The 10,416-nt window shown below is 41.6% G+C and overlaps 1 protein-coding gene across 8 annotated transcripts; it reads left to right on the top strand.

Annotated features, from left to right (window-relative positions):
• Positions 1-421: 421 nt before the first annotated feature.
• On the top strand, positions 422-4,565 carry LOC123053911 (4-O-methyl-glucuronoyl methylesterase 1). 8 transcript variants are annotated; one of them, XM_044477530.1, is made up of 4 exons: positions 422-757; positions 863-1,132; positions 1,222-1,383; positions 3,208-3,305. In XM_044477530.1, the coding sequence occupies exons 1-4, from the start codon at positions 458-460 to the stop codon at positions 3,238-3,240; spliced, it is 765 nt and encodes a 254-aa protein (XP_044333465.1). In that variant the 5' UTR covers positions 422-457; the 3' UTR covers positions 3,241-3,305. The 8 variants fall into 8 exon arrangements, 5 of the variants coding, with proteins under 5 accessions (XP_044333465.1, XP_044333464.1, XP_044333461.1 ...); XM_044477529.1 differs by having other exon boundaries at positions 854-1,132; XR_006425966.1 differs by lacking the exon at positions 3,208-3,305 and adding exons at positions 3,603-3,797; positions 4,306-4,565 and having other exon boundaries at positions 437-1,132.
• Positions 4,566-10,416: the final 5,851 nt, after the last annotated feature.

Here is a 10,416-nt window from a genome sequence, read left to right as displayed (position 1 = left end):
GTGCATTAAATTTGTCCTAGTATTTTAGAAAATTGATTTGGTACAATTTTGCAACAAATATATGGTAGGTCCTTCATGAAAAAACCTCATTTCGGGCACTCGAAAAAATGATTAAAAATAGATAGAAAATAAGAAATGCATAGAAAATGGTGCTCATCCATAAAATGTGGTCTAACTTGAGTGAAAATTTGTGTGATGCCTTTTTGCAAAATAGTTTTGATAGCTACTTCACAAAATCCCTCTATTTTTTGTGCTTGAAAACTATTTTAGATCACTGATTTTCTGAACCAATCAAAACTCTTCCCACGGATCGATGACATGGCGCCCATCCAGCCATCCATACATACATATCTCCACATCCGTCCATCCATCTATCTACAGAAAAAAGGAGATACCCCTCCCCCCGCAGCCCAAATCCTAGATCAGATCCCCATCGCACCCCTCCTCCCTGCTCCCAATGTCCCCGCCGCCGCCGCCACCTCCTCCCCGTACCCGCCCCTCCCGATCCAGTCCTCTCCCACCCACCGCCGACCTTGCCGTCCTCCTCACCCACCACCGCCGACCTCGTCCCTCCCTCCCCTCTCCGCATCTTCCGGCCAACTCTACGCCCGAGGAGATCGAGCGAGCGCCCGAGTGCGCCCGTCCTCGCAGCCTCCTCCCACGATTCCCCGCGCCCGAGCCCCACGAGAGGAGCTCCTCCTGTGTTTTTGCACGCCGCCGCCGGCGACCACCAGCCACAGCTTGCCGGAGCCAGCAGATGAGTGCCACCCTTCTTCTCTATTCTCTTCTTCCCGTGCTCTCTTTCTTCCTCCTTTCTCTCTCTCACACATCTCAATTTCTCTCTCTGTCTCAAACAGTGCACTTCGCCGCCATGGACGCTCGTGTCCCCGACCTTGCAGCGCGCCGCCCCGATGCGAAGTCCCTCCTGGTCGTTCCTGCGCCGCTGGGCCGAAGCCTCGCCCAAGTCCAAGCGCCGCCCACGTTTGCCTCCTCGCCATGGCCTCCCCTGCTTCGTCTGCTTCGCGGACAGAGCTCCGTCTCCGTCAACGTGTCCTCCCGCCGTCTCTGTTCGCTGTCGGGCTCAATCGACTCCAGCAGCACCCCCACGGTGTCGCTCCGCTCGGCACCCGAGGTATATCCCGGCTCCATCGATTTTAGGTCCGTGCTTGTTCCCGCGAGTTAAGATCGATCTTGAAATTCTTCTATCCAGTGTCTCTCCAGCTTGCAGTAGCAGCTCTCTTCTCCAGTGCGCCCACCAGCCAGGCCGTTCGTCTCCAGCTCTCCGCTCTGGCTCTGTATTGCGTTGTTCATTCAATCAGGGATCTATTCCAAGGTCTCGGGTCCGCCCTCTCCATGGAGAAAGGAGATATCTATTCATTTTGCGTAAGTGATTAATCAGCGAGCGTGCGTGCTGAATATGTTCTCCACTGTCAAGGATTTATTTATTGTCTTGTTAACTTCTAGCTACCTGCTGCTTGTGTTGTAGTGCATTGCATTGTCTGTCAAGTGATTAATCAGCGTGCGTGCTGAATATGTTCTTCACTGTCTAGGATTTCTGCTGTGTTTTTTTACTTGTAATAAATACGGTTAAAGTAGCCAGCCGCTAGGATCTGAAGCGCTCAAGACCTGTGACAGTTTTGCTTGATTTTCCTCTTCATACTAGCTAGTTTCTGAAAGGATCTTGATTCAAATACATTACAATCGGCTCATTTTTTTATCTCCAAGCAGAGGCTCTAGTAATGAAATTGCTCTAGTAATGTAATAGGCGTGGGACTGTTCTGCAAACTAGCATGTGTAGTGCAACACATTATTCAGTCACCATTTCTTTCCTGCACATTAGTAGGGTAGCTGCACAATCTGTCTATTTCTCTTTCCTTTATGTAAATAGTTGACATGATGCCATATTGCAGTATTGCAAGTTAGGAGAAACAAGTTTCAAAAATTGATTTCTCCACCTGCTGCTTCCATTCTTATTAATCAGTGTGCCAATAATGGCATCTGTTTTGAGGCGACTCCATCCCGTTCGTGATAGTAATTTTTTTAAAACCGCAAGGCAGCTTTGCTTTCTGCAGTATCACCTGCCTTGTTTTGTTCTGTCGACTGAGGCCTGAGGCAGAGCAAAGGCTTGCCGATTATTGCTTACAACGCCAAGTTGCAATTAGCTGGGGTGTGTAGCGTGGCTAGCTTGTGTTGATTGGTTTTGAGATATAATTGGAAACTGATTGTGTGTCAGTGCAACAAACGTGATGATTTTTTTTGAATAGCAAACATGCTGATGGAAGTGTCCTTCCATACGTGATTCTAATTTGCACTTCTCGGTCAGAGGCATCTCCAGTACGTGACACACTTTGGATGTGCAAACGAATATGTGCGTGTTTCACATATTACGTGAGAAAATTTTGTTAGTTCTCGGCCATTATAATTAGGATCCACAGCTTGTTTGCCTCGCTTTGCTAGGCTGTTTGGGAACGTATGTCATAGATAGGCGTAGTTTTCTTTTTTTACAGGTACATGGCCGTGTAGGAATTGGACTCAACTCATTGCTTTGCATGGCAGTCTAGAAATCATATGGGGTATGGAGACATCTATACGTGGTTACTTTTTAATAATATAATAAATTAGCTGTAAATGTGCCCCCCTTACCGAAGAAGATAAGAATCCATATGTTTTATGCAAAATTAACTTTGTCATCTTGTATGCGCTCTAGGCAGTGTCTAGAGGGTGAAAAATATGAGAACAAAAAAGAATTACTGGATTAATTTACAACATCCATCCTTTACTTCGTCCATGTCATTGCTGTTTACCCCTGGGAGTATTTTTAACTTGAAAATCTCTGGTGAACTGCCATTTACAGTACATTTGCTTGCTCTGTTAATTTTTTTGGGTTACTCCATCTTGCTCTGTTAAGTAAAATTAGATATGTGGAGTAGCAGCAGTAAGCTAGACCCTCCATCTTGCTCTGTACATAGTCAAAGCTACTCCAAGTTAGCAGCAGTACTGTTAACTTCTCAATTTGCTTGGATTACATTTAAATTGTAGTACTCCAGTACTCCAGTAATTTTGCTTATAGTATTTAACAAGATTGAACTGTATTTGTGCAGAGTAATTTTTCTTGGAGTATTTAACAAGATTGAACAAGATTTAACTTTTCAACATTTAACAGTACTTTTCAGTAAGTATTTTGAACATGCTTCTGAATATTTGCAGATTCTGAACATGCAAGCAAATATGCAGGAGTAAACAAGTTCTTGCAGTAGATATTGTAAGTGTTTGTTCTGAACATGTACTATCACCGAAGATATTGCAAGTGGTCTAACAAGATTTTCTCAATTTGCAAGTTTAGTTACTTTTCTAGTTAATTAACTGGACATCTTGGAGTAGTTAGAAAATCATGAATTATTTGCAGAAATTCGTAGAAGTATTGTACTCCAATGTGCATTACTTACATAAACTTGCTTGCAAGCTTATTTTCTGACTTTCATATTCTGAAACTGAAAAACCTTAGTTAAATTCTATTAAATTTCAGTAATATTCAGTGGAGTGGAGTGTTTACTGTAAATTTTGAACATCACAGTAATTTCCCTTGCTGTTAACTGCTATAGCATTAGGAGTAGTTTTACTGCAGTACTGCTTGAACTACTCCAAGCATTAGGAGTACTGTAAAGCGAGTAAATGGAGGGCGAGGAATTTTTACTGCAATGTAGGATTGCACAGGGAGTTGTTAGTAGTAGATGTTGATGATCATAGTCAGGAGATGGAGGGTGACACACAGCCATGGAGAGGAGCGGCAGCTCAAGGTCCTTTCTCCTCCACGCCACCTCTGCCCCTCTCTCGTTTTGATTTGCTATGTTGGGTTCCAAGATTAGAAATATTTTTTGTTTCCATCTTTATCCATGTGCTATCATTAACTCTGAGAAAATGTTATGTTTTTGCTGATTAGTGGCAATACATCTTTGCTTTACTATTCCTAGCAGCTGCAGTTCATCTACCATAAACATGTTGTGTACATTCTGAACCCCCAAACATGACATAAGTGATATGTATATGCAACAGGGAATCGTCAACTTGTACAGTTTGTTTACTGGAATGTAACTTGTACAATTTTTACTTGAATATGTTCAGTTATGAAGTCGTGTAGTTGTTTTTTCTCATCAGTTCTAAATTGCAGTACTTTACTGAATTGTTGATGATGCTGAATGAATCTAGCTTGTTGGGTTTAGTCTCTTGTTTAGATGGAATAGCACCCCATCACCTGTTGTTGTTGTTATTCACCCTATCCTTGCTGTTCTGTTTTCTTGTTGGCAGATATTTTGAGTAAATTCAAGACGAAAGATGTTCAAAGAAGCTCCAAGACATTCTTATATAGCAAGTTATGTAATAATAGCTGGGTTATCTGGGAATTTAATGTATCTTCTCTCTGTTTGTGAATGAAATAGTAATTATGTATGTGAATTAATGTATCTTCTCTCTGTTTGTGAATTTCATGTATGTTTCAGAATTACAATTTCTGTTTCATATGAACTAGTAATTATGTATGTGATTTGAAAATGTGTGCAATGGAAACATGACTCATGCGACCCACTTATCAAAATAATTTGAGCACATTTGAAATTTCTGACGTGTGGGACCAGTGTATGATATTATCATATTTGGGACAAATGTAAAATAGTGGAAAATAAAATGGCAAAAAATAAAAGATCATACGCTGTAAAAGGCCGCATCTAGAAATAAAAAGGCCGAATTGCTGGGCCAGCCCATGTAGCTAGCAAAAATTAATAGGAAAAATAAATATTAAAAAGGCTGAATTAATGGGCTCGGCCCATATAAACACTGAATTGGACCGGGCTGATTCTTGTGCCACATCAGATTGCCACGTCGGATGCCTACGTGGACTGGGGAGGCTGCTAATGACTAAAACAAAACAGTAGGCATATTTTAGTCGTAAACGTCTACGACCTTCTCACAGAGAAGGTCGTTAATTTCAGTTTACGACTGCCAGATTTTGATCATCTGTTTTTGGTCACAAAAAGGTCACAAATGGAAAATAATGACCATTCAGTGACCAATAGTCAAGGTCACAAGTTGACATATTTCTTGTAGTGACACTAGATGCATGCTGGATAACGGTCGATGTGTGGAGTAATAGTAGTTGATGCAGGCAGGAGTCGGTCTACTAATCTTGGATGTGATGCCTATGTAATGATCATTGCCTGGATATCATCATAATTATTTAACGTTCTATCAATTGCCCAACAGTAATTTGTTTACCCATCATTTGCTATCTTTCTCGAGAGAAGCCACTAGTGAAATCTACGGCCCCCGGGTCTTCTTTCTCATATATTTGCTTTGCGATCTATTTTATTTGCACTTTTTATTCAAATCTATTAAACCAAAAATACAAAAATACTTTGCTGCACTTTATTTTATTTGCGATCTATTTATTCAATCTATTACAACTTTCTCCCGTCAACACGCAATTTCTGGCGCCGTTACACGAAAGGGATTGACAACCCCTTTAACACGTCGGGTTGCGAGGTGTTGTTATTTGTGTGCAGGGGCTGTTTACGTTGTGTTGCTTGGTACTCCTACTGGTTCGATAACCTTGGTTTCATATCTAAGGGAAATACCTACCGCTGTTGTGCTGCATCATCCCTTCCTCTTTGGGCAAATACCGACGTAGCTTCAAGCGACATCAAAAGGAATTTCTGGCGCCGTTTCCGGGGAGAATCAAGTCAAGATAGTCTCCCGGCTCCGTGCCATTTCTGCGCCGTTGCCGGGGAGGATCTTCAAGATATACCAGGTTCCTAATCACAAATCTCATCTCCTCGCAATTTACATTATTTTCCATTAGCCTCTCGTTTTCCTCTCCCCAACTTCACAAAAATTTGCCGTTTTATTCGCCTCTCGTTTTCGCCGATCTCTTGTCTCTCGTCCCAATGGCTAGCATCCCTACTCCTCCTTTGTCACCAGATTTTGAAGTTCTTTACTTCAAGCAAAGACAAGGAGAAAATCTAAAAGATGCCTGGTATAGGCTTATGGAATCGTATCGTGTTTCCAATTTAAAGGGGGATGCTAAGGTTTTGCTTCGTAATTTTTACATAGGATTGGCTTTGCATCATAGACAACTTCTGGATTTTGCCGCTAAAGCAAATTTTATTGTGCTCCCTATGAAATTTTAGAGGGAATTTTGGGAATTCCTCCTCAAAAGAAAGGGTTTTGTTTTACCCCTGAGGGAGTTCAGATGTTGGACAAACTTGGTGATTTGCATAAATATATGGTTGAAATACAGAAATATAATGAACCCCTCAAACACCTCAATGGTAGTATCAATCACATGAATAATCTTATTACTCTCTGCAATAAGCGATTGGATATTTTGGATCTTAAGATGGTTTCTTTTGCGGAGAATTTTGGGAAGCGTAAAGACCCTCCCGGGTTTGAGAAAACCCTTACAAAAGTTGCCAAAACTTCGGAAGACAAAACTTAGATCCTTGCTTTATGCCTAGCTAAGGGCGTAAAACTATAACGCTTGTTGGGAGGCAACCCAATGAATAAAATTTATTTTTGCTTTTAGCTTTCTGTTCTTGTGTGTTTGCACAATTATGCTACTGGTATGATTGTGTTTTTTGTGTTTTAATTAGTGTTTGGGCCAAGTAAACCCTATAGGATCTTCTTGGGTGATAGTTGTTTGATCTTGTTGAAAAAGACAGAAACTTTATGCTCACGAAAATTTTTGTTAAAAATCACCAGAACGTGATAAAATGCCAATTCGTTTTGCAGAAGACTAATATACAAATTACACTGGTTTTCCTATTTTGGTAGAATTTTTGGACTTACAGAAGTATTCGCAAAAGTCAGATTGCTACAGACTGTTCTGTTTTGACATATTCTGTTTTCTTTGTGTTGTGTGCTTATTTTGATGGCTCTATGGTTTTATTTGATGAGTTTTTGCCATAGAAAAGTTGGAATACAGTAGATATAATACAAAAAAAATTGAATTGGTTTGATACAGCACTTATAGCAGTGGTTTGCTTTCTTATACTAACGGATCTCACGAAGGTTTTGCTGAGTTTTGTGTGATTGAAGTTTTCAAGTTTTGGGTTATCTTACGATGGATGAAGGAAGGATGGAAGAGCCTAAGCTTGGGGATGCCTCGACGTCCCAAGCTATTATCCAAAAATGAGCAACCAACTAAGCTTGGGGATGCCCCCGAGTGGTATCCCCGCTTTCTTCCAACAACTATCGGTATTTTACTCGAAGCTATACTTTTATTCGTCACATGATATGTGTTTTGCTTGGAGCGTCTTGTATGATATAAGTATTTGCTTGTTTTATTTTGTGTTTTAAGTCATCTATCCTTGCTGAACACACTTATTTGAGAGAGCCAAAATTATTTCATGACTTGTTAGAATTGCTCTCTATGCTTCACTTAAATCTTTTATGAGCTAGGACTTGCTCTAGTGCTTCACTTATATATTTTTGAGCATGGTGTGCATAGTATTTTTGAAGAACTGCTCTCTTGCTTCACTTAGATTTATTTGGGAGTTAGTAAAATTTTAAAGAAATTCTCTCTTGCTTCACTTAAATTATTTTGAGAGAAAGAAAAAAAATTATGCTCATGATCTTCACTTATATTTGTTTGAGCTTATGAAAAGCAACACATAAAAATTAGTCCCAAAGTGATAGATATCCAAGAAGGATAAGTAAAAAAATTCATGAAGATCATTGGACAAAATAAACTTGATTCTTAGTAATAGTTTTGAGATATGATTATGTGATATGTGAGTTATGTTGATGAGTAGTTATGCTTTAGTAAGAATATTGGTGTTAAGGTTTGTGATTCTCTATGCCCGCACGAAAGTCAATAGTCATGCAATGAAAATTATATCCTACTTGTGGTGCATTATTCGGTGTTAATTATGCTTAATGCTTGCTTATGACATTATTCGTTTCTTGGTTGGTCGCTTCTCAATCTTTTTGCTAGCCTTCATTTTGCACCAAGTATGGTCTCTACTTGTGCATCCAAAATCCTTTAAACCAGTTTTGCCACATGAGTCCACTATATCTACCTATATGCGGTATTCTTTTGCCGTTCTAAGCAAATTTGCATGTGCCATCTCTAATTTTCAAAATAAACCTCTCTTTTGTGTATTTGTTTCGCCCGCGGAACGGCAACGGGTGGCTAATATTTTCCATGGTCGATGTGTTATTCTCACGATTAGTGTTTATTCACTTGTTATTGCATGAGAGTAAGGCAAAGGTTTTAGGGATGCCCAGTCCCGAAATGCAAAAATGAATTTACTTTATGTTGTCAAATAATAAATTCTTTGGAAAGTGTTGGTATGGAAGGCACCCGTGGATACGGCTAGCCATGGAAAGTGAAAGTATGGTGGAAAAAAGGAATAAACTTTATTTTCTGTTTGGGAACCGCCTATGGCATTGTTGGGGAACGTAGTAATTTCAAAAAAATTCCTACGCACACGCAAGATCATGGTGATGCATAGCAACGAGAGGGGAGAGTGTTGTCCACGTACCCTCGTAGACCGATAGCGGAAGAGTTTAACACAACGCGGTTGATGTAGTCGTACGTCTTCACGATCCGACCGAGCAAGTACCAAACGCACGGCACCTCCGAGTTCAGCACACGTTCAGCTCGATGACGTCCCTCGAACTCTGATCCAGCCGAGTGTTGAAGGAGAGTTTCGTCAGCACGACGGCGTGGTGACGATGATGATGTTCTACCGACGCATGGCTTCGCCTAAGCACCGCTACGATATTATCGAGGTGTAATATGGTGGAGGGGGGCACCGCACACGGCTAAAAGATCGTTGATCAATTGTGTGTCAAGAGGTGCCCCCTGCCCCCGTATATAAAGGGGCAAGGGGGAGGCCGCCGGCCAAGGGAGGAGAGGCGCGCCAGGAGGAGTCCTACTCCTACCGGGAGTAGGACTCCCCCTTTCCATGTTGGACTAGGAGAGGAAGGGGGAAAAGGTGGAGGGGAGGAAGGAAGGGGGGGGGGCGCCGCCCCCCTCTCCTTGTCCTATTCGGACTGGGGGGGAGGGGCGCGCGGCCCTGCCCTGGCCTCCTCTCCTCTCTTCCACCTAGGCCCAATAAGGCCCATTAAGTTACCGGGGGGTTCCGGTAACCTCCCGGTACTCCGGAAAAATCCCGATTTCACCAGGAACACTTCCGATGTCCAAACATAGGCTTCCAATATATCAATATTTATGTCTCGACCATTTCGAGACTCCTCGTCATGTCCGTGATCACATCCGGGACTCCGAACAACCTTCGGTACATCAAAACATATAAACTCATAATATAACTGTCATCGTAACGTTAAGCGTGCAGACCCTACGGGTTCGAGAACTATGTAGACATGACCGAGACACCTCTCCGGTCAATAACCAATAGCGGAACCTGGATGCTCATATTGGTTCCCACATATTCTACGAAGATCTTTATCGGTCAGACCGCATAACAACATACGTTGTTCCCTTTGTCATCGGTATGTTACTTGCCCGAGATTCGATCGTCGGTATCTCGATACCTAGTTCAATCTCGTTACCGGCAAGTCTCTTTACTCGTTCCGTAATACATCATCCCGCAACTAACTCATTAGTCACAATGCTTGCAAGGCTTATAGTGATGTGTATTACTGAGTGGGCCCAGAGATACCTCTCCGACAATCGGAGTGACAAATCCTAATCTCGAAATACGCCAACCCAACAAGTACCTTTGGAGACACCTGTAGAGCACCTTTATAATCACCCAGTTACGTTGTGACGTTTGGTAGCACACAAAGTGTTCCTCCGGTAAACGGGAGTTGCATAATCTCATAGTCATAGGAACATGTATAAGTCATGAAGAAAGCAATAGCAACATACTAAACGATCGAGTGCTAAGCTAACGGAATGGGTCAAGTCAATCACATCATTCTCCTAATGATGTGATCCCGTTAATCAAATGACAACTCATGTCTATGGCTAGGAAACATAACCATCTTTGATCAACGAGCTAGTCAAGTAGAGGCATACTAGTGACACTCTGTTTGTCTATGTATTCACACATGTATTATGTTTCCGGTTAATACAATTCTAGCATGAATAATAAACATTTATCATGATATAAGGAAATAAATAATAACTTTATTATTGCCTCTAGGGCATATTTCCTTCAGTCTCCCACTTGCACTAGAGTCAATAATCTAGATTACACAGTAATGATTCTTACACCCATGGAGTCTTGGTGCTGATCATGTTTTGCTCGTGGAAGAGGCTTAGTCAACGGGTCTGCAACATTCAAATCCGTATGTATCTTGCAAATTTCTATGTCTCCCACCTAGACTAAATCCCGGATGGAATTGAAGCGTCTTTTGATGTGCTTGGTTCTCTTGTGAAATCTGGATTCCTTTGCT

This window comes from Triticum aestivum, chromosome 2D (genome assembly GCF_018294505.1).
Source record: "Triticum aestivum cultivar Chinese Spring chromosome 2D, IWGSC CS RefSeq v2.1, whole genome shotgun sequence".
Classification (NCBI taxonomy): domain Eukaryota; kingdom Viridiplantae; phylum Streptophyta; class Magnoliopsida; order Poales; family Poaceae; genus Triticum; species Triticum aestivum.
Note: the sequence above shows the minus strand (reverse complement) of the source record. Positions and strands in the feature narration are given on the sequence as shown.

Bases quoted from the DNA above. Each gene is read 5' to 3' on its own strand.
- LOC123053911 (XM_044477526.1), top strand. From the start codon at position 458: ATGTCCCCGCCGCCGCCGCCACCTCCTCCCCGTACCCGCCCCTCCCGA. The intron at 1,133-1,221 runs GTATATCCCGGC...GTGTCTCTCCAG, and splicing joins CGCTCCGCTCGGCACCCGAG to CTTGCAGTAGCAGCTCTCTT. The intron at 1,384-3,207 runs GTAAGTGATTAA...GAATATTTGCAG, and splicing joins GAGATATCTATTCATTTTGC to ATTCTGAACATGCAAGCAAA.